This window comes from Cygnus olor, chromosome 1, assembly GCF_009769625.2.
Source record: "Cygnus olor isolate bCygOlo1 chromosome 1, bCygOlo1.pri.v2, whole genome shotgun sequence".
NCBI classification, from domain to species: Eukaryota; Metazoa; Chordata; class Aves; order Anseriformes; family Anatidae; genus Cygnus; species Cygnus olor.
In genome coordinates, this window is record NC_049169.1 from 146,283,625 (window position 1) to 146,308,648 (window position 25,024).

A 25,024-nucleotide genomic window follows, 5' to 3' on the forward strand; every position below is an offset into this window, starting at 1 on the left:
CCAACTGACTTTTTATTTAGAAATAAAGGCATTTATTTATAGCCTAGTGCAGATTTCATCTTCATATGGAATGAGAGCTTCGGAAAGTAAATTAAGAGAAACTTATTTCATGGCACAGTCTTGATAGGGCACAAGGGAACATAGTAAAGACCTGTGCCCATTTTGATGCTGCAAGCCAGGTGAACACCCTGGTAAGGGAAGGAGGCTGCAGGCTTCTGTCTTTCATCTGCCGTCTGGCTAGCCTGCCATCCAACTCCCATGAAAATAAAAGTAAAAAAATTTTTAAAAAAGGGAAGAAATGCTATCTTTTATGTGACAGAAAAGTCTACATTCACTTTAGTGGGATGAGGAATATACCTACAGAATAAGCAGTCAGAAAGACACAGACAAATGTAGCAGGCAACCTGCGGACCCCAACTGTTTCTGGCTTGTTCAAACTCATATTCTCCTTTCTGAACCCAAAAGTACAAATATTTCGAGAAACAAGTCAGCATTTCTCCTTTTTTCCTGTCTATTTGGGAATATCCATAATAAGATTTTGATAGTTCTCAGCACTCCATCATTTCAGAGTACATCTTTTCTGAAAAGGACTGAATTAGGAAAATGCGGGCTGTGGAAAGGTACATTGTGAAATATTCAATTGGCATATGTACATATCTCCACAGTTTACATGTTGCGGTAAATAAATCTTACATGGATATCTAACAATAGTCATTACATCAGCTAAATCTAGGAAATTAAGTCCTTGAAATACTCACTCATTTGTACATTTGTAGATTTATTGCTTTCTGGATTAATGAAATGAGTGGTGTGTGTGTTTTTTTTTTTTTTCTCCACAATTTTATGGGGAAAGCAGGAAATAGAAAGCATCATAAAAGTGTAATTGGGCACTTCTGCCTTCTTGTTCTTCTGTGTATTTGCAGCTGGTCTCATACTGACTCTAACAACTATGATAAAGGCATAGAAGCCTGTGAAGCATATAAATTTTGTATTTTGGTATCTGTTTTCCAACATATGAAAATATGAACTAAGAACTTAGCATTGTTGCAAACAAAAGAAAAGAAAGAAGCCCCAAGATATTTGTTAGGGTTCAAAAGGTGAACAATTTTTATCTTTCTGCTCCTAAATAATCTTTGTCTTGAACTTGTTTGGATCATTTTCAAAAGAATACAAAAGCGAGATGATTTTTTTTTTTTCTAAGGGCTTTCCCCCTGAGGTGCTGGTTTCCCGGCTGTTTAATCTTTTATTGAAAATCCATGGATATAAGAAATAAAGTTAAAATTGATTAAAAGTTGGGGGGGTGGGGGGAAGTCTTCACTTGATCTATTCAGGCTGTACCTTTCATAGAGCTACTGTTGTAAGGTACATTTTCCTTACATTTTTTATGGGTTGGTACTTTGTCTAGTTCAACATCTGTTGTAGATAGAATGCAGATTAGATGTCTGACTTCCATGTTTTAGTGTATGAATGGAAAAACAGTGAAAAAGCTTTTGTTAATATTCATGCTGCTACATGCATATGAGGTTTAGTCGTCATCATTTATTGCCTGTTTGTAGAGCTGATAAAGACAGGAGACAGCTTTCTGTGAGGAGTTTGCCTGTTACCTCATATACTTGCTTTAGGCAGTATTTTCTACTGAGCGTATTTGTCTTTAGAGGAATAGTAAGGAAATACTTAAAGATGAGAGCAGAGGTTCCCACATTTTTCCAGGCACCGTATCTGTCCCGAAATGGAAGCATGCCAGAGCCCCAGGTATTATTTTGAATATCTTCAGCATAGAGCTGATACAAGAAACACAAATGCAATGGTAGCCATAGCACTTAAGGTCGAGAAAAGAGTAACAGTGTGCTCTCCACAAATAAAAGGTTCTCCATAAATTATGGGGCAACAGAAGCTGGGAGCTTACAACCCCTGCTGCAGATATGTTTCATCTGTGATGAACCATGGCTTCACATATACTATGCGTGATTTCTTAGAGTTACTTTAGCTATATTTTGCAGTTTCTTTAGATTGTATGATTAAGCTGGTGCCTCATTATTCAGTTCTGGAGTTAAATGAAGAAAAGAGTGAACTGAGTAGGGCAAGTAACTGAAAACCAAGTACAGCATTGAGAGATGATTTGGGCTGGAAGCAACTGCATAATTCACCAAATTTACTTAGGATTAGTAAGGCCTTAAAGCTAGGATTCTAAGAAAAGAGCAGCATGCCATGAGTCAGGTATGTAAAAATTACTGATAAAAAGAAGTGTCTTGTTTTTCCTTGTGCTGATATGAGTAGTCATTGTGTAGTGCTAAATGAAGTGTGAAGTTGATATTCTACAAATTGTACTTGTATTTCTCTATAGACTAGAGGAACCTTCAAGGTTTTGTAACTTAATTTATACCATACCAGCATATGGATGTGAGTAAAGCTGAAATATGTGAAGGGAAAAAACAACAGGATTTTGTTTTGTATCATAAAGGCTAGTAGTTCTGTGGTTGTGATGTCTGGTGTGCATCATTTGCTTCTTCTTGATAAAACAGAAGAGTAAGCAATTTTATCCCTGTTTGGTGAATATTTTGATACTGATATTCAATATTGCTATTGTTAGGAGAAGAATTTTGATTGGGCCAAAGATCTATGATTTAGAGAAGATGCAAAATTACATCTGATTCATCCTTCTTGTTTATGACTACAAACTCCCTGATGTTTGCTTATGGTCACCTAAAAATGGTGTGTGAAGGAGTGTTTGTATGTGTGTTTCAGGAATCTTAGAATGTGAAGACAAAGTGAGATCGTTAGTCTTATTTCATTAAAATTAAATTCTTCTGCAATATCAAACTGTGCAGCCCAGACAAATACAGGAAGAAAGCCCAGATCATCATGGTTTCTCAACTAGACCTTGAACCTATGAAAACAATGGAAACTCAGTAGTTTTGGATCAGACCCCTGCTATTAAACACCAGCATCCATGGTCATTGGGGTCTTCTCCTTGCCAGAAACTTGCTCCATGTTCCCTCCAAAACCTCCCAGTCTTCTTTCTGCTTCTGAACAAAGTTGTTTCATCTTCATTGCCCATACTCAAAATAGACACCGCAGGGTATTTTAGTAAACTCAGAGCAAACAAATAAAATCATTCTACTATCATTCACATGAGTATTTTCTGCTTGTAGGTAATCTGTTGTTATGGAAAAATACTTTTCTTACTGCTGGCATAAAAAAGGAATTAACCTACATTTTAAGTGTAGATAATTTATAAGCACTGTGCTTGATGCGTCAAAGTTATTTTGCCTTTAATCACATTTTCCTGTGTCATTGGCTCTTTTTTTCCTTCTTTTTCCAGTTCTGTTGTTTGATTTTTTTTTTTGTTTGTTTGTTTCCTTATTTTTTACTTTGCCTTGCAGGGCTTGTATTGTTCCTCCTAAGTCTGAGAAACACTAGGCTCATTTAAATCACCAGTTTTCGCTACAGTAGCAGTTTCTGAATCTCTTCTGGTCTCCTTGACAACACAATTCCCACTTCTTATTAACTTCCTTCTATTCTGCAGGAAAAATTCTAATAGAATTTTCAATCCTCTATGATGAAGAGTAATGTGAAAGCTTTGTTAAATATTAGGCGATAAATAGTTTACAAGTACGCTAACTTTTATAGTCTTGATTTCTTCTGCCATAAACATTTAATGAAGTGAGCTTGAGAATTGCACTTGAGCTGGGAATCTTTATGGGTTCAGGAATAGCAAATGGCTCTCTAGTATGGGGCTATGTTCTTAAGAGCCCATCAAACTCACACAGTTACACACCTTAACATTGCTAATTGTTTTTGATGCGCTTCTCTTGCTTAAGATTGTGCAGTTGTATGGGAGGAGTGACAACCCTCCAGTTTCCTAATGCATTTTACATAAATTCTGGTGATCTAAGTCTGTATTTTAGGTTAAAACATTACAGTACAGAATGATTGGTTGTGAAGTTACTTTATTTCTTTGTGTAACTTGTGTTTTCTAGATCAAGCTAATGCCTCCAGCTCCAAATGATGACCTGGCTTCTCTGAGTGAGCTGACAGACAGCAGCCTACTTTATGAGATTCAGAAGCGTTTCAGTAATAATCAGATATATGTGAGTTACTATTCACCTATCAACAGTAAGCCTTCAAAAAAGAGCAAACAAGAGTAAAAGAATAGGATTACTTTTGTAACTACTAGACAGTAACCTGACCAGTACTCATGACTAATATTTAGATGGATGAGGACATACATGTGTGTAAGCCCTGCAAGTTCTCAGTTTATATAGGAGAATAAAATCATAAATAAAAAATGGACTAACACTTCAAATAGGCTTGGATAAAACCTATGTATGTTTATTTCACAGAGTAAGTGTGTTGATAAAAATTGATGGTCATGTGTAATCTTCCCCTCTTAAACTACTGAAAGATCCCAGAGTCCCAGAATGGCCAAGGTTGGAAGGGACTTCTGAAGATCATCTAGTCCAACCCCCCTGCCAAGCACAAGATCCTTCCACCTTTAACGTTATGTTCATTTAAATTTAATAGAACATATGATTACTGGAAATTCAAAAGAAATTTAGATTTAAAAAGCTTACAAATGATCATGGGAGATTTAATTACTCATGATCTTTTCTTGTATTACAGAAATCAATCTCTATGTTCTCTATCATCTAGATATCAAGCAAAAAAATTATAAGAAGATTTCTGTAAAGCAGGTTTTCTTGTTTTTGCCATATTAAATGTTGGAGGCATCTCGTTAGGTGTATTTCTGTGGAAAAAAATTTGCACTTGAAAATTATGCTATCCCTGTTCATATGTTACTCATAAGTTACTTCTAATGTATTGAACGGTTGAGTGGCATTTCAATGTGAAACATGGCAATTGGTTTGAAACATATAGATTGATTGCACTTTTTAGACAATAACAGGGAACTGGAATGTCACATGTAACAAGTTGCAGCCAACACCTTTGAAATTAAGGGCACTTCAATCCTAAGTGTTACAGTATTCCATGATAATAAAAAATCTGGTTTTTAGAAGCATGGATCAAATCCCATTTTATTATGAATATTTATTTTTCTTTATCTCACTTTCAAGGATGTGAAATACAGGTAACTTTAGTTGAATTCAGGAAGATCCACAGATACTTAATATTTATAAAAGGGAAGAGAAGTCTTCTTTTATTTTAAAATACTGAAGATATTACCTAAGAGGATCTCGTAATCTACTCTGGCATTCTCCTTAGCTTAATGGAAATTTATAGACAGTGATGACTAATATTCTGCTCAAAGGCAGACATTGTACTTAGGTAGATTGTCAGCATCAATGCTGACTTGGATCTTTGAGTGATTTTGTTCTCAGCCTTAGAAGGAAAAGTCCTTGGACTCAATTCCAAATCAAAATCCTCCTTAGTATGGAAGACTTCTTCTTTCTTGTTTCCTGATGTGTAGTAATGGTAATAATGTTCCATTCTGCAATAAAAGCCTGCAGTGAAGTCAAGTCTAGGGAGAGAGGAAAAAAACTATTGCATTTCAGAAGGAAAAAAAAAAAAGTACATTTGCTACAAAAGAGAATATTTCTCCCCTCCCCAGATCAAAATATCTCATTTTGAAAAAGGCAGCATGATTGAGACTGTTCACATGATAATTTGCTGTCAGACAGAGGTCTGGAATTTTCACATTCTAAGAGTGTGATACAGTAGCAGCTACTTATGTGGAGTGAGAATTATAGCAGCAAGGGTGACCTACAACCATATACTTAAATATTTCTTTCAAAATGAGTGTTTAAAAATGAAATAGTAGCAATCAGTGGATGCTTTGCTATTTTTTTAATATAGCCAGGATGTCTTTTTTTAAATATATATATATATATATATGTATGTACATATGTGCATACATACACACATATAAATAGTTATATATGTATTAGTTGCTTGGTCTTATCTGACAAGAAACATATTTTAATGTATCAGTTCTGTGTAATGAATAAACCTTTTCTAAATTCTGTCATGTAACCCATAAAAATTGCTTAAGGAACTTGTTTATGTGTTAGGCATGTTACATTTCTGTAGTTTAACAAATGGTGAGTTACAAAGTAACTTTCAAATAATATAACAATAATATATGCAGTGCAATTCTTCTGTGCATAATTTTCCATTATAAAGAACTATTTTATTACAAAAGGAATAATTAATGCGATCTGAATTGTAAATTTAGGTCTCAATTTAAAGTTATGAAGTTAAAGGCTCTGAATTCTTGAATTATATTTAATATATTTAATGTGTTGATAGATAGATTTAAGATGCTTTGCCAAAAGTCTTTTCTGGAAGAAAACCACTAGCATCTTTAAAGACTTAATATATTTCTTACTAAAGCAATTATATAAATTATATGTGTCTCTGTCTCTCTCTCTTTCTTTTTTCTCCCAGACCTACATTGGTGATATATTGTTGCTTGTTAACCCATTTAAGGAACTTCCTATTTATTCCACCATGGTAAGCATTCCGTCTTTAAAATATTACAGCGTGGTTCTTTTTCAGAGGATTCATATAATTAATTTGGCAGGTCAGACTACTGTAATTAATTAACGTAAATGCCCTTTCTTGTGTTGGGAACATCTTAATGAAAAAAAAAAGGCAAAAACTTATTAATTTCTTCCATGATACCACTATTTTTGCTATCTGTTTCCTATTTAAAATAGTCACCTTGCTAAGTGTTGTATGAGGAGTAACAGTTTCAATTGTTTAAAAGTAGTTCCAGGTGTATAACATCACTTAGGTGACTTCTGCCACTGCCAAACTTGGAAGAAGAGACAAACATGCTTTATGCAGTGGTTGTTTGGGTTCACAGCTTGCTGAAAATGCAATTATGAAGATAACAACCTCGAGAGGTGCTGAAAGGCTCAAACTTGCTCTCTGTGCTCCACACCGGGCCATTCAGTTCAGACACCACAGGCAAGGAGTGCAAAGTGCTTGACATGAGCTTAGCACTGCACTGGGGCAGTTGCACAGAGCTGGCCTGTGTTGGGTACAAGCAGCATATGAGCAAACTGGAGTACATGAGCATTCCGTCATTATCCACAAGGCAGCTTAAGAAGTGGTTCAGGTGTTTTTTTTTTTAATAGTACCCTTATCTCTATAATCTTTCACTTATGAGGCAGACTAGTTAGGGCTGCTAAGGGGCTTATCATTTCAGTACCTAGACACTAGTACTAAATTTACTAGGCTTTGTAGATTGGTGCGAATAATGTACATTCAGATGATTCTGTATTTGCTTCATATTCATGCGCAGTCATATTAGAGACAGAGTATATGTGGAAAAAAATGAAAGATCCACGATGAAGGAATGAAAGTATGATCACGTATATTGTTCAATAACAACAGCATTTCAAAATTTCTTAGATTTGTAATCATTTTTCATAACTTCTTGGGAACTTTTCATGCTATGCTATCCTCCCACTCTTAGTTCCAACAGACTTTTACTAAAACAAATAATTTTGTGAGCAGTTTTTCTCTCTGAGATGACATAAAGAGCCATGAATTAATGAGCATTGATATATGCTGCTTCATTTGATACAATTGTTAGATGATAATATTAATGCATTTTTACACTGAAATACACTGACTACTGTAGTAGCACTACGAACATAGAGACACCACTTCGGAGATGACATAGTAACTGTTGAAACAGTTTGTACTATGGTAACCTATTTTGTTATATTTGTGCAGAATTTAATTCTGTCAGATTAGGGCAAATATATATATTCTTTAAATCCATTAGTAAAATGTCTAAATTTACAAAGTACTTGCAACATTATGCAGTGACAATAAATGTGTGAAGGTTTTTCATTGCATTTTGTTTTACTCAGTGGAAAACCCAGCACTGCTGAGTGCCATAGTTGTTTCTTTCTCGTGTATCTTAATTATAACTTTTATACTTACAGCTCTGTTTTCTTTAATTAAACTCTTCACAGATACTTCAAGGGTACCATATGTATATGTACAGATTCTGGTCATAATGCTCAGAAAGCTCTATGAAAGACAGAATTAGGAGTATAGTGGGGGGCAGGGGAGGGGTGAAACAATTGATTTGAAGTGTATTCATATAAATTTTCACATTTTTTTTCAGGTTACTCAGCTTTATTTAAGCAACTCTGGAAAACTGTGTTCCTCACTTCCCCCACATATATTTTCCTGTGCTGAAAGAGCTTACCACATGCTATTCCAGGAACAGCGTCCCCAGTGCTTTATCCTCAGGTGAAAATTTATCTTTCTATTAACTAATTTACAACTCCTGCCTTTCAGACGTTTCCCCCAGGACTTAGCACTTAAGATTTCCATTGTACTTTTTTTTTGTCCAACTGATTTATTTCTGTGTACAGATCTCTGTGTCATACATTAGAGCTAAATAGAACTGAAAAAGGCTTAATTACATTTCAAGTTCCTAAATTTTCTTGGCAAATTGCCACTCCATCTAACTGGATATAATTACAAAAAGTTAATGATAAAAATTCAAAACACTGTGTGTGTTTGCTAATATTGCATGGAAAAGAATTAGAAATAGAATCTAATGAAAAGAAAAATGGGAAGTCCTTTTCTAAATTATAAACCTCTGAATTCGTGCACCTCTATTAGAGCTTCTTCTCAGCCTCAGGTTGTATATGATCATGAGCTTGTTATTTAGCCTTCCATCTTCAAAAAGCACTTTAACCATTTCTTTAATTCACAGTGTTGTTGCAATAATAAATCCATTCAAGATTGGGAATAAATGCATTAAAAATTTCCAGTGAAACAGAGGGTCATCCAAATATTCCAGCTTTATTATTGTGAAAGTTTGAATTCTCTTGGGAAATTTTGCTTCCCAAATCCATTAATCTTCTGCCCTCCCTTTTCTTCCTTCACCCTACCTGAAAGCAAAGGGTCTGATGAATTTGTTGTAATTGTTCAATGTAATTTCTTGTTCAATTATATCAGTTTGATTGTTGATGTTGGCTGAAATACTGACAAGGGTTTGTGAAACTTCTTAGAGATGGGAAGAAAAAAAAGAAAAGGTTGATTTTGACCAGGAATAAAGGCTGATCCATTTGAGAAAACTTATAACTGCTCTTGACCTACCTCTAATTCTAGAGGTAGTTAATAAGAGCTGCTAATCATAATGTTGCACAGTTACAACAGTTAAAATGAACACATAACTACAATCTTAAATTCATATGTAGACATTTTTACTGCATTCTGTTTATGTGGATACAGGCTTCTGCAAGTATTTGAAGTTCTGTATACTAAGTCTTCTTTCTTTTAAAAGCACTGTTTGTAAAAAGCATAGTGTATATGTAGTTCATTTATATAAAAGCATAGTATATAAATTTATAAACTAACAAATATAAATCAATTATGTGCAGAATTGACTTGATTTTTTGAAACAAATGGTAACCTTTTTATAACCTACTCAGAATGGAAGTGTTACTTATTTATCCAGTGAGCAAAGACACTTAAGCAGAGATACAGACAGAAGATCATTACTGTATGTTCATATTCTCCTCTCATAAATACTCTATTATTTAGGTAAAATACATTTTGATACAAACAAGAAATATTCTAAGGCACTGTTTTCAGCATTTTCTTCAAAGTAGGAACTTTCTCTTTGTATTCACTTGGGACAATGGTGATTGATTAATAACTTTCTGAAGTTGCCCATAAGTACAAACAGAGAGAAAGCAGAAAACAATATTTACTGACTTAAGGAAAAAGGCTAATTGCCAATTTCAGTATTGTGTAGTAGTATACAAAGGATAATATACTTAATAATAAATGGCTTTGGTAGCAGATAGTTTCTTCTGATGATTTTATATCAGGGTGTCAAGAAATTTGATAAGCTCCACTGTTTTGATCCCTGCGTGGCCCACTGTAGGTTATTATATATAAATCAGTGACCTGATGGAGAATGTGACATGAGGGTGTTTTGCTGATGGCATAAGCAATTGGCAGGATATTTGTGTATCACATCAAGGCAATCCATAGTTATGCAGTCCTAAAGTAATCAATTAGATCTGAAGGCCACTATGAAAATGAAGGGAATGTATCTGCTAATTTAGCATAAGAGTATAACTGCAACTTAACAGAAGTAGCTAGAAACAGTTATTTGTAACTACTTTTCTTCTGCTAACTCTAAATGAGAAAACAGAGAGGAATTGGGATCTTTCAGAATTTCATAGAGGAGTATTAAAAATCATTCTATGTGTAATATTAGTCAGGGTTTCATTGTATTTAACTGAGGGACATTCTCATTATTACTCCATTGGAAGAATCTAAATAATGAATGTCTGGAAAGGAAAAGTGATACAAGAATTTTCCTTTGCTTTTCGGACAAAATAATAATTGGAAAAATATCCGTGATGTAATTCTCAATTTATTCATCTACCCCCTTGATGTCACCCATGTGCATGTATATATATGTGTGCATGAGCACGTGTATGGTCTAAATGGACTTTGACTCTCTTACTATTTTAGCTGTAAAACAGTGTTATCTATCAGCAAGAGAAGGTTCTTCTACCACTGGGAGGGATAGATAGATAGTTCATTGGTTACACCTGTGCTAATAAACAACAAGGAGCAGGGCTTACTATCTGACTGTTACGGCATGTGCTATAGTGACCAAGGTTTTTTCTTGATTTCTTCACTTGAGTAACAGTGTGTTTTGGTTTTTTTTTGAGATTTATTTCATTTCATATCAGAGCCAAATAAGTGTAGTTCTGCAGTTCTGAAATACTCCAAGCTTTTGTGTTTTACTTTTTCTCCAACCTTTCTTATCAGGTATACTTCTCATTCCCAAGTAAAAAAATCTGTAAACTTGGCATATGGCCTGGAATTTTAAAATACCCCCACTTATAAAGCTGAGTTGTGAATACTTTTCCATGCATTTCCATGCTTATATATATATTGAAATAAGTGTGCCTAGAAACAAATTTTAAAAGTAAAAAAACATACTTCCCTCTAATGTGGAATCATGTACTGAATGATGATGAGAAGCTCAGAAGAGCTCTCCATAGCTAAAAGGGCCACTTCATGGAAGTAGTCAGAAGGTAGGAGCCAGTGGATGAACAAGTGAGAAGGTCTCATAGATCCATGAGAACGTTACACTGGAATAAGCTGCCTAGGAGTGCTTTTGCCCACCTCATACCTTTGGCTGCTCATTTCTTCATTTCCATGCCAACCTTTGTGTCAACACAAACATTCAGGTGGTGGCATGGTGAACTGAGCTGGAGAAATGCCCTCTGGTGAAAAATAATTTTGGGAGGATGGTGGTGAGGTTGAGGAGCTATTTTAACCTGAGTCCATTCCGAAGCCAAATTCCCATAGAGGTGAAAGGAGTTGCCAGAGCAGGAAAGGCAGGGCCTGCTGGTTTTGGTAGTGGTATTGGTTTAGACTAAATAATTCCTAGAATCCCACTATGATGTTTGCTGCTGCTGTGGTATTGAAGTGGTTGGCCTGAGACTGTCCAAGTTAGAGGTCTCACAAGGAGGAATATCAGAATGCCACATAGGAAAATAGCCACTCCAAGTCATAAGGGTGCTAGTTTTGTTTGTTTTTATTAGTAGTAAATCCAGTGAAAATAGATGATTACAGTGGATATGCAGAAATCTCAAGATGAAATTTCCTTGATAACTACAAGAGATGCCATTTTGGCATACAAGCACTCTGGGAAGAGTACACAGAGGGTACACTTCTGTCTTTTATTGCTGTCATTAGCAAGAGAAACATGATGCGATTATACAATAAAATCTCATAATCTATATTTATTTTAGTTCTACTTTACTTATAACAATACTTCATAGTATAAGTAATTTGTTAGTAGAATTTGTAAACATCATTATTCTTTAGTTTTATTGTAATACATTTTACTATGAGAAGAGGTTGTTTTAATGTCCATGTTATGATGTGATAAAGAGCAGTGAGAATTAATACCATACCAGTATGAATATTTTACTTCTCATGTGCAATTCTCAAAATATGTCTAGTTTAACTATAAGCTGCCACAGAAGAGCCAAATGATAGCAGTGTCTAACTCATCTGAACTCTTCTGGAAAATTTGGAATTTGTTATTTAAAAAAAAAAAAGCCAACACAGTAATTTATAGAAGACTATTACTGTATTTTCAATATATCAAGTTACCCAATATCTTTTCAAAGACACTGCAAAGAGTTTCAGAAAATATCCCCTTATGTGTGCTAGTCCTATCATCTTCATCAAGCTTAGTATCTTTTTTATTTTGTGGAGGTAAAGTTTATTTTCTATTAGCAATGTTTTTCAGTTCAGTGCTGGTTTTGTTTTTGTTTTCTGCCAAAGTTTAATTACAGAAAGATACTTCCCATGAGTTTAGTGGCCATTACTAATGATTTATGAATTACTCTTTTATTGTACTCTTTTATTGTTGCTAATGAATTCTGCATGCAGTGTAACCCTTAACGACACTGTTCTTCTGTGTCTTGTCATTTTTGCCTTCCACATTTTTGCAAAATATTATAATGAAAAGAGGTAAAGGTACCTGAATCTGTCTGAGCTGGAACTTGGCTGCCTAAGTACAAAGTTATGGTCTTGTAACCCTTGCTAAACTTCCAGGCTCTCTTTTCTTACCTTCAAGTGCTACTTAAATTTTCAGCCCATGTGTGTGTTCGGAATAGGTTCATAGTTTCTGGACGGAGTCTTACAGCACTATTTATTTCAAGTTTAAGACTAACTGGGAACCAGGAATTTGACATTTCTTACTGAAGTCCTTTCCAACGAACTTTCTTAAAGCACTGCTAATCCACATCAGTCAATGAACTAGTCATTCGTACATAAGCAGTTATGCTCACTGTATGCAGTGCTGCTCATAGTTACTGTCCTGTTCTCTCTCACTCATACAACAACCATCAGGTTTTTCTGGTTTCTGTTTTTAAAGTTTTTCTTTCTGCAGCTGCTTGTCTGTAGTGATATGTTTAGACTAGAAGCTCTTCAGGGCCAGACCATTTCTGTATTGTATCCTTAGCCAGGTTTGGCTGCAGTCTCTTGACTGACTTGAGATAATGATAGAAATTAAACTTATGGAAGCAGAAGGCTGCACTTTTGTTGGACCTCTGACATGTCAGATCTCTGCTTTGTCTGCTCCCAAAGGTTGACTGGCTTTCCCCAAGCAACAAAGGAGACAATGTAAAAAATAAAATAATTCTCAGTCTTGTAAAATGAATCACCTGTTACATAAAACATTATGCATGAATGTCCATCACAAAACATTCCAACATTCCAGCTTACTGGTGTGAGTGGTGCCAGTGGCCCAGCCAGACTTGCATGAAGTAGCAGAAGAGCTGGATGATAATCCAAGTTCCCCTGATTGTTGAACGTCTTGTGTTCCTTGCTTCACATGCCTTTGTATTTTATTACTTTGAATTGGTCTTTTTTATAACAATTTCAGATGTTTTATTTCAAAAGAGTTTATTTTTTCTTATTATTCATTTAATTTTAAGATATAGAGACTAGAGTTGTAATTAAGGTACTATTAAAAAAAAAAAAGTTATTTAAGAAATAATAGGAAGCAGGCCTTCCATCAGGTAGTATATAGGAAAACTAGAAAGCCAAAGGAGAAATCGTGACAAAGCTTTGTGAGCATAGGATTTCAAATTCTCTGTTTCCTTTCCCTTGGAATACAGTCTCTGTACTGATTTCCTGATTTAACCTTGTTTATCTGTGTAATAAGCTGCCTTTGCTTTGCCTGTTTCATAATGACTTTTATGGAAGTTTTACTGCAGAAAAGTGCCTTCCTGCTCCAGTGCTAATTTATCTTCTACCTTAATCAGGCAGTCCAACCAAAAGTCAAAAAACAAACCACCCTTCATATTGTAAATTACATTTTGAACAACACAGTGGTGCAACTATTTAGAACAGAGAAGAAGAATTTTTCTAGAAGCAGAATTAAATTGTTAAAGCACAGATATTGTAGACAAAAGGGATATTACAAACTTTTTTACTCCACCTCAAAGGTAGTGGAGTAAAGGAGAAGTTTGAAGTTGCTGAATGACTTTTTTGTTGTTAAAGTATTTCTTGCCTCAAATGTTGCAATGATATCAACAAAAATTATCTTATCTAACATGGCATTTATTTCTTAGTGCTTCAGTCTGTATTTCACTAGAACTACAGACAGATCCCTGAAATGTGCAGAACAACTGCATGACACTGTCTGTCTTTCAGCAGACAACTTCTAGTGAATTCTCACCTCTGAACTGTATTCTAGCAACCAGTCTAGACAATAAGCTCCTGTGACACTGCTAGACAAATTTTCTATTCTGTAAAATTAACAGTTGATCCAAAGTTATCAAATCTTTAAGCTGTTTCACTGCAAAGTTTAGAAAATAGCAATCTTGGAAGGAAATATTCAAGAAGAGACAGAAGTTCCCCTTGCTGTGCAGGTCCTGTGTTATCTGGGCTGGAGTTTGCTTGCAGTGGAAAACAAAACATACCTTTTTTTCTTTTATACAAGTGAAACAAATTCTTTAAGAGTGCAACTTATGGGGACGACTTGGGTTCCTTCATTTAGGAAGGCATTTTTCTCTTTTTAGTTACAAATTGCATGCCTCCTTTGTAATACTTGAAACAATCAAAGGCACATCAAATATCATAATTCTTTCTCCCCTTATACACAGTTGATATATGTCTGAAAGCTCATTGCATAATACAGGCATAAGGTCTGTAATTTGCAAGAGTATGAAGTGTCTCTAGGGGATGAGTATTGCAGGACTAATGCCCTTGTTTCACTTTTTTTTCTTTTCCTGTTAGTGATAACAGCAAAAAGATCATACGATTTGGACACAGACATTATTAAGGCAGAAAACTAATGCTACTTCTTAGGAAAAGAGGCAGCATGTTGCAATTAGCATTTGGAGAGCGAAGTCATTGATTCAGAGGGCAGAGAAGCATGCAGATTTTTGAGGGTGATATCAAATGTCACTGACTTTTGAAACAAATTGTTTCAGAAAGTCAGAAGCTGAAGATCTGTGCAAGGTATAGTGCACTTACGAAGCATCCAGTCAATTCTGTGGAAATACTGGTTTCACATTAGCTAGGACAGTGACCTTGATTTCATCTGATTTGTTTACCTTCAGTTTGTTGGCCTGGTTTAAATATGGCTTTGTGGCCTATTAAATGAGGTCTTTTCATAACTTACATGCGGGTTGCAAACCTTTGCAGTCTTGGACCACAAACCTCCTACTGATGCCAGCAGGAGTTTGAAGTCCAGGGTCAGACTCCAGCTTGTTCCAGAAGCATTCAGGACATAGTTAAAAGCAGTTTGACACATTATATACAGTAATGAGAAATCCATCTTGACGCCTAGGAACACATCTCACCAGGCAAACAAATATGATATCCCCCAGAGCTGCATTTATGTCTTATAAGAACTGAATGAGAATAAGTGGCACAGAGTTCCCAGCTCTGCCTGAGTATGAAGACCTTTTTTTTTCTTCCCTCTTTTGTTTTTTTCTTTATTTAATTTTCTCCTTTGAAGTGAGATGTGAATACGTGTGGCAGTGGCCAGACATATTATATTTTGCTGCCCTCTCGTTTTCATAAACTAGGTAACAGACTGACCAACCAGCATGGCCATTGTACTGGTGAAAATCTAATCTGGCTGTTGTAGAAAAAGCCTTTTAAATTTGATCAAGCAGATAAATGAAGGAGAAACATCAATTAAATTTTGTTTGGTTCAGTTGCCTATAAAGAAAACAATTGTAATTCATATAAGAAGTTCCTACATGAATTTCTTAATCAGGCTTCACTACTTTATCCTTTCCATCTTCATGCTTAAAATGCACCACTGAGTTTGCTTCCCTCCCCCATTCCTCCACTTTTATGTTGTTTCTTCCCATCTGTCTTAATCAAATTGTCTATTAACTCATTTTCTTTGTTCATATTCCCCCTCAGAAATTCTCATTGTTAGAAATATATATTCCACATCATTGACAAGAAATTGAATGAATCAGAATCACTGAAATCAGAGTATGCACTGCAGAGACTGGGCAGCTTGTGAAATCTCCTCAGCTTCTTGACTGTGTGGCAGCAAAAAGAAATCGTGCCCTACTAACACAAGTGCTCTGTGCCAGCTGACTCTTCAAACATCCTTTTCTTTTCTTTCCTTTTATTTCCTCTCTGTTCTTCCTACTGCTTTCTACCTTTTTCTTTTCTTCTGACTCCTGTCATTACCACAGTAGTATTTTCCTGTCTGGATAAAGAACCAGGCAGTATAAGCAGACTCCTTTGCTGGACAAAAGATAACTTAAATACATTCCAACAGAGCTAGCAGGGAGTATAAGTAATATCTCAAATGTAAAAATAATGATGATTCTTGCATCTCTTCCTTGCCTGTTATCTTGCAGTGGAGAGAGTGGGTCTGGGAAGACCGAAGCCTGCAAACAGATAGTGAAGCACCTCACTTGTAGAGCCAGCTCCAGCAGAAGTACCTTTGATACAAAGATAAAACATGTAAGTAGCATTCTGAACACTTGAGTTGAACAAGACAAAAATCTGGCTTCTTTGACAGGCAAAGTAATTCAAAGCTGAAGGGAAAAGTCATCTGCTATGCTGAAGTTCATAAAGGGTTTATCACCTCCATTCAAGGTAAAGTTTTTTTTGTTTGTTTGTTTGTTTTTTTTCCTGTACTGATCTGAATGGGAGCAAGATTAAGCTCACATTGATGTGCTGAGAGGAAACCAAAAAGTGGAGTGCAATTTTGGTGAATAGGAACCATTTGTGTGATAAGGTACTGTGTCCTAAATGTGTACTAACTGTCTTCAGTAAATAAATAAATTTTTCTCATTGTGATGATGCTTCTTTGGCCAGTGTAAGAAGCACTCAGTCATCTGGAGTAATATTATGTGAAACAGAATTGGAAAGTTGCAGTAGAACTGAAAGGGCTGATTGAAATTATGTGACTCAATGTTTGTACACTAAATACGGTATAGGCAAGTGTTCTGAAATATTTGCATATTTCATTCCCATAGCAGAACCAAATTTTGTTCAGTGCATATCGTGAAGTCATGAGAACCTGCTTCACATATCAGATACATTTGGCTCCATGCTAGTACATTGCAAATGTAAAGTTTTCATTTGACTGAACATTGCAACTCATTGGTGTTTTATTGTTATAGCGGTAACACTGCTATAAAGCTTCAGACTCACATTCTAAGTTATGCTGAACTCTAGGTTGCAAATTCAAATTCTTTCAAAAAACTGCCTTTGCTGATGAAATTTCTCATCTGAGATCCCAGCTCAGAGGCAGATTTACATGTAATGTTTTAACACAATCTACATTGTTGTTACTGAATTGTTTCATACTTTAAAAAATATATTTTTTTCAAATCTTTCACTCATCCTTCCACCTTTACAGCACTTACGTTCAACCCAAGATAATTTTTTTTAGGTTTAACTTGCCATATGCATGATACCTTAAAAAACTCTGGACTCGTTCATTGTGTTTGTTTTTTAATGATGTAACATGCATCATTCAAAACACACTGCTTTCTTCCTGAATTATGCATGATTAAGTCCAGAAGGGTGACAAAATAGTGTCAAAGCATAGCTGATGTTAACATACAACCTACAAATCAGGATTATTGGGATATGGAAAAGACTATAGATACACTAGTTCCTATTTAGTACATTCTAGCCAGTAAGTTAATAAAAGTCCTATGGATTTGGGCTGGATTTTAGAAAACAGTGAAGACATTATGAAGACATTAAAAAAACCTGATCACACTGAAAACACAACTGAAAAAAAACAACACTAGTTTTGCTTTCCTTCATGCAATCATACAATTTCCATGTTAAAGTGTTTTTCAGTGTGATCCTGCTTCATGTATGTTCCTCAACTGACACATTTAACCTGTGTTTCACTTGACAATGTTAACAATACTGTTGCTTATTTTCTCTTTATAATATAAATTATGAAGATTAATGTTGCAGTGATAGGGACTGTACACTTTTAATTTATTTTGAACCCATGAGCCAGACCTTCAGTTTATATATATTTCTACTGTTTTTTGTTGTTGTGTTGTTTTTTAGTTTACTACCTACACTGGTTTTCTTGTAGTTTTGAACTGATCTGACCATAGATGTTATTGAATTAGAACTGCAAAATTCAGGTCAGATCCTTCAAATCCGTTTGTTTTCAGAAAGTTCAGATTAAATAATGAGTAGAAGAAATCAGTTAATAATTAACTTTCTGAATAAGAAACTGAAAACGGTATGTTTTTGGATACAAATGTGGCAGCAGTGGGAATTAGGAGGTGTGAGAGGTATTCATGTTTCTGCTGCGACTTGTCTCCTGCTTCCTGGTACAGTTTAAATCCCCACCAGGTCCTCTGGCAACAGTTTAGAGGACAGCATGTGCCAGTATGTCCACCCTATTCTGCAAACAAAAAATATATGAATGTGAACCTTTTCATGCCACTTGCCATAGAGGTTAGAGTTTAGTTTAATAAACTGTTTAGTTTTATAGTATAGAATTAGTCACACGTGTCAATGACTGTTAGTCAATACAGGTAGAAGAGAAACATCACATATTAAGAAAAATGAGTTGCATGTTTGTTATAGAAAGATCCCTTGTAACTAGCTTGGATGGGACACCTGACCTCAGGCAGAGAATGGAGGTGTAGCAGATCCCACCCAAGGGGAATCAAGTGATGATTCTGATTTAGTTGCCTGTTAAGGTGCTCGAATGAACACGATGGCCTGGATTTGTGCCTGCTGCAGTTATACATAGCATCATTGGAAGTTTCTAAAACAGCACTGGTCAAACCGAGTGCTGAATTAGCCAAATTTCAGCAATTACATCTTAAACCGCAATGCTGCTGGAGTGGAACCAAAACTAGGCTCACTGGTTTTCTGCTGCCACCTACTGCACAAATAGCTGGTTTAATTAATAGTTCTGAAGGGTCTGATTTTCGGAGCTTCTATTTTTGTGGTTGGAACCACACGTTAGCTGTGCCTCTCCACAGCCCTCTTCCCTCCTGTCTCTTCCCAGCTACGTTCGTCCAGCTCCAGCAAACCACTGTTGTAGCAGAACAACAGTGTGTTGCGGCCACATTGCAATCAATTTCTCAGGATACAAGAGAGGAAAGTGCTGAAGGGAATTCATTTAGTGTAAGAAACTAATTATACACAAAAAAGATAAATACGGAGAGAACATGGAAGAAAGAGGGCATATTTAATATTTTTTTAATTACATTTAAAGTTTTGAATATGCTTTTTTAAAATAACTGCAAAACAAATGAAGATGTCACATGGAAGTACATTAGTGAGAGATGCAAACAAAATCTGAATCTGTTTTCTTCCTTACTTTTTCATGAGTTTAATGCTGAAGCAATTCTATTTGAAACCTATAATTTATGTCATTTCTGGCGTAATAAAAACCTTGTGAGTTTGTTTCGTTGCTTTCAGTGCGAACTGACTGTAACCTTTCAAGCATAACTGCCTTTGGAGATCCTAATCTTTTTGTTAACCTTGCCAGCTGTGGGCATGTGATTCCATCACTTGTATCTAAACTACCTGTAAGGGCACAGCTTATGCCTAAGCCCTTGTCTTCCCTGTTGCATTTACAACTCCCACTATTCCGACAGTGCTTTTTTTTTTTTTTTTTTTTTTTTCCCCAAGCTATTTTATTTTAAGTTCTGTACAGAAAATAAAATTTTAGGGAATTTGTTAAATCCCAAGCTAAAAAAGTAGTCTTTTTTTTTTTTTTCTCTCCAGTTACTGGTCTCAAATCAATCTCACTGATGTTTTTTGAAATATCTTCCTGTTAAAATAAATTTCCTCTCTTACTACTGCTTTACCATTTTCTTGCAGGTAAACTGTGTCTTGGAAGCCTTTGGACATGCTAAGACACCCCTGAATGATTTTTCTAGCTGTTTTATAAAATATTTTGAGCTACAGTTTTGTGAGAAGAAAAAAACCTTAATTGCAGGTAAGTATTATTTAAAACATCTGCTGATTTTATTTAGATATTACCCGTAAACAGCAAGGTCAAGGGGTCCCAGTGTGCCGTACACGCAGGCAGCAATGGACTTAAAGTGTGTGAAAGAGGCAAGGGGGCTTTATGGAGCGTCAGAGCAACGAGATTCATAGCATGTAAATTCACAGCTCGCTCAGAGTAGTGTGGTTAGGTTAGGAGGGAGAGAATTGCTCTGTGCAACCACCAGGTGGCAGAGAAACACCAGAAAAAAACCTTGACCACCACTGATTACCCTTTCATTGCCCAGGAAATCATATTTCTCCTTATTGCTGAGATTAACAAACTGTGACAGCTGTGTATCTCTTTATTGCCAGATAAAAGAAACAAAGAGATTACTTTTTGCATTTATAACTAGTATTGGTTTTGGGTATTTTAAGTATTGCTTAAACAAGTGATACTCTTAGCAGTTTATGGCAAACAAAAAAACAGGTATACTCTGTAATACCAAAATGAGAAGTTATTAATTATGGCTTTGAGCTACCTCTGAAGGAACTAGGAGTCATGCCCATGTTTATTCTGATTAGAGGTAAAATAGTGCGGAGTTGGTGCCTGCTTTTACTGTAAGTGGGAGTCTGCTAATTCCCAGCAAGAATTCATTACTGATGAAAATGAATATTGGGCAAAACTTCAGTGGATTCTGAAAATTCTGATCATCAGAGCCAGTCTGGGAGCACTTTCATTTCTGGTTCGTGTAGGTCATCAAAAAGTTACTCTGTGCTGAAGTGAGAAGTAAGTTCAAAAATAACTGTGCACAGTTTCCTACTTGCACTGATCCTTCTGAATGGCGAAGCTGCGTGGTGACAAATTTTGTTTCAAGTAACTTAGATTCCATTAGATAAACATTTCCAAAACTGTTTATTAAAAAAAAATATTATTAATATGTTTATACTTTCAGAAGATCTTCTGAAAAAATTATTTGGGAATATTTCATAATGGCAATTAGAATTTATTTTCTCAAGGGAGTTCACTGTGCCTTAGCAAATAACAGTGAAAATATTGCTGTGTGAAAAATCAATACCACTTTTTTTTTTCTGTTTTGCTTTACAATAAAGATAGGTTATTTAGAAAGAAAATGTAGAATTAAAAAGTGGGATTTCTTTTCATTAATCAGCTATTGGCTGAGTAAAACAAAGGATGTAAACATCAGAATGGACTAAATAGCATCGGAATTGAGCCTGTAAAAATAATGTTCAATCCCTAAAACTAACATTTTAAAAATCCTATTTATTGTACATATTTTAATAGAGTCAACGGAGTTACCACTTTGGACTATATATCTTGAGTGATCTGCTACTAAACAGTTTGTTTTCCTTTCATTGATCCATAAGTGACTTGTGCTATTTTATTCTGCTCTAAAACCAGAATGATAGTTTTTCTATGGATTTTCTATGTTCTGCGTTAACATATTTCAGTGTATGAGCATTTCAGAATAATAACTTGCTTAGTTTTCACAGCACTACTGACCTAAGACTGTGTCATTCAGTTCCTCAGATGAGGATAGCATAGAAGCCTTAAGGTTATGTATTCCCAAAATTTTTGGGTGCCTTGCTTGAAATTGCAGGGACCTGATTTTTCAAGCAGATTTACCTATACTTGCCAGTTTAATTCACAACCTTTGTCTGTGAAGGATGTAAATGTGGAAGCAGCTAACCCGGCTCTGATGTCAGTTTTCTGATACACTGATGCTGTGCTTTTATCACTTTGAAACTATAGGTATAAAAGCAGAAAACCTAGGTTGAGTAAAGTCCATTAACAAATATAAACAAATGACTTATCTGCCCAGCCATCCTCCAAATATTTAGGAAATGAGTCATTTACTTTTAACAAAATTTAGGTAGCCAAAATTCCAAAATTTAAAGTCAAGAGTGAGAAGTTCCGATACAGCTGAAAAAATTTTGTATATTTTTCGAAGTATGCGTATGTTACAGTTGTTTGTGCTGTTTGATTTGCATTGTAGATGTTACTTTTTCTAGGCTACTGCCAAGTATAACTTTTGAATGAAATTGTCCCTGATTTACACCACCATAAATGAGAAAAGAATCTGGCACATTGTCTTTGGCTGGTTTAAATCCTACCCAACGATTCTGTGTATTTTTTTAAAAGATCATTTGAAGTGGTGTTTACTGTATTGCACTGTTTAAGCATGAATGAAGAGTGTAAATATGTAGAGCACCTGATTCTGCTGAGATATGACTTTATAACTCATTTAGGCAAACCGGGCTAAATATGTCTGATTTGTAAACAAAACTTCAAGTCACACTAGGCTGCCTCCAACGAAGGGTTTAGGCTGTTTAAACTCTTTAGCAGACAGAGTTTAAGGGGAGAGATCCAAAACAATGTACTTAGGAAGAGACATGCAGAGTATATATGTACATTTTTATTATAGAGGACAAGTTGAAAGTAGCATTTCTTGCATTTTAAGTGGAACTGGATGAAGTTATTGACAGTGTTTTGTTTGTGCTGAAGTTCTTTCATGCCTAGGCCCTGGAAATGCTCTGCCTGACTTTTGTCACATAAGGTTTATTCCTGTAGCAGGAAGTCCAACATAGCCCCAGAACAGAAATGTTGGCCATAGTTTTCATCTACATGCTTGATTTGGTCTTTATTATGAACTGGTTCATTGCCACAAGATTTGAATACAGGGGCGGAGCTCTTGAGTGTGGTTCTACTATAAGCCAGTACAAACATCTGTAGAGGTTTTATGTGTCTCCTCTGACTTTTTTCTAATGACAGTTTTTTTCTCAGTATTGAGTTGAAATGAGAGTTTTCAGGTGATAAGTGGTCAGGTACTTTTCATTGCTTTAGTCCAAACAAGCAGAGAAAGTATAACCCAGATTAAGTCATTGTTCGTTGTGACTGCATAAGGTAAGGCAGTGGGAACTAGTAAAAAGTTCAGAAAAATATCAGAATAAATTCAGAATAACCTACAGACCAGTGGTTTAATTAAGTTTTTAAAATAAACTGATACCTAGCAGAACTCAAAGACTGACCTGCCAAAAAAATCATAATCCTTTGTAGTTGATACTTCATATCAAGAGCATAGTAGTGACATTCTGATTATATAACTATTTCTAGAATTAAAATTAATGCATTTTGTTTTTATTTAGAAAGAAGGAAGATAAATGGTATTTCATGTAAGTTGATATAAATTCTGAGATGAAAGGCAAGGCTTCTGTCAGTTTTCTCAAGCGTCTAAATAAGGTTAGGAAAAGAAAATCAAGCCTGAGATACTTGTTCTCCAAATTTTCCAGCCTTGCTTTTCTTAATCCTCACATTTTGAAAAGCAAAGTGGTGTGGTTTTTGTTGTTGTTGTTTTTTAAGTTACACTAAAATGGAAGGATCTAACTTGATTTGCAAAAAGAAGCAGAATGCATATTGAGCTGTGTCTGTTACAAACATTTTCAACCAATTAAAAAAAAATTCAGACTTGAATTTCCTTTTTTTTTTTTTATTTAAGAAAGACTGCAGCATTGAAATGTTGTCTTGTCTTTACCTTTTGCTGTGTTTAGGACTGAAGGGTTTTTGAGAGTTTCAGAGAATGCATAGCTGGAAGATTTCACTGGCCACACTTTCCGTACAGGGTCTGCTTGCTGACTCTAACTGCTCTGTAGGTCAATTTGTCTGTTAGAGGAAGTACAAATGTCCTTGTGCCTGTAAGCTCGGTTAACATTGAACAAACATGACAAAATTTGCTCTGGAACTGTATTATTTTTCCCTTTTGTTTCACATATAAATTAAAGAACATGTTTCTCTTTGTAGAAAAGCCATATTACCATGATAGTTTTCTTCATGAATTGCTTTAACTCAAATAAAATGTTGCTGTGCTTGATTTTCGCTGATCAGAGACTTGACAGTTCTTAACAGATCTTCCTATTGCTGGAGATGCTAACTGAGATGAACAGTATTTAGCCTTATTAAAGTGGGTGACTTGAAGTAGCTGAAAAGGGCTGAATTAATTTGTGTCATCTAAATAAGTGGTGTTGCCCATCATTAAAGTTAAATGTATTAATTAATCGGATAGATGATCTCCAGTATAATTTTTCTTGTTTTTATTAATTGGTGAAGGTTAAAAATACCTGAGTGTGATAGTTATGAAAGCCTTAGTGGACATCTCTGCACAGAAGAAAGTGATTAAAGATTAGTAATGGCCTCTTTTCAAGTTAATTGATGGTAGGGTTAGTTTTACAGAGAAGTAAGTTACAAGCAGAATAAAGATGGAAGACATCCTTCAAGTTCATCTATCCTGTTTTACCCTGTTGAAATGGCAGCCAGGTAATGATTGATTCTGATCAAAGTGTGTGTCTGGGCCAGCCTGGGCCTAGGTTAAGATTGCATTGCTTCAATTTGCAATGTGCTGCAAATTTACTGGAGGCAGAAACATATCTTGCTACCAACTTAATGATTTCCCAAGCATGTCCTTTTACTTCTAGCATGGTTCTTTTTTTTCATAGTACAGTAACTGAGGGCTAGTTGGCTGATACATATTTTCTCATAATATAAGCTCCATAATAACAGTAATTTACTTTTTTTTTTTTTTTTTTTGGTAAGATGATTAAATGGGGCAGCTCAGGTCTCCTTGGTTCAGCAAGTCAGCTGTACGTCTCAGCTTTGTCAGTGCTACTGTCTTTTCTGTTGCTAGAATAATGTGTCTCTCAGCACATGTTAGGCCATGCTTGTACTGTTAAATAAAAGAAAGGGTAAAAAGTGAGCCTGGGTGGCTTACAACTGATCTTCTGCTCTACTTTACTGGTGTCTGTCTGGGATGGTTTGACTTGTGTGAAGTAGTGCTTCATGAGACAATGCATGATTATATGTATTTCAGGGACAGCCCTTACCTGTGAGACCATTCTCAAAACAATATGTTCAGGATTCATTGGTTTTATTTCCCTCCACATTACGCAGTTTTCAACACTATTCTCATAGTCCACATTCCCTCATACACATAACTTCAAGTTTACAGTTTTTCATTAAACAGTATAGACAGAGATGTAGAGCTCTCCAGAAGATAAGAAGGTG

At 35.4% G+C, this 25,024-nt stretch overlaps 1 protein-coding gene across 5 annotated transcripts in view; it reads left to right on the forward strand.

Moving 5' to 3' along the window:
* Positions 1 to 25,024, forward strand: part of MYO16 (myosin XVI) — a 387,593-nt gene that overhangs the window by 201,445 nt on the left and 161,124 nt on the right. For all 5 annotated transcript variants that reach the window (XM_040536892.1, XM_040536877.1, XM_040536885.1 and 2 more), the window contains 5 exons: positions 3,981 to 4,091; positions 6,406 to 6,471; positions 8,105 to 8,232; positions 16,377 to 16,482; positions 19,843 to 19,960. In XM_040536892.1, coding sequence (XP_040392826.1) covers positions 3,981 to 4,091; positions 6,406 to 6,471; positions 8,105 to 8,232; positions 16,377 to 16,482; positions 19,843 to 19,960 — 529 coding nt within the window. The remainder of the gene's footprint in view (positions 1 to 3,980; positions 4,092 to 6,405; positions 6,472 to 8,104; positions 8,233 to 16,376; positions 16,483 to 19,842; positions 19,961 to 25,024) is intronic.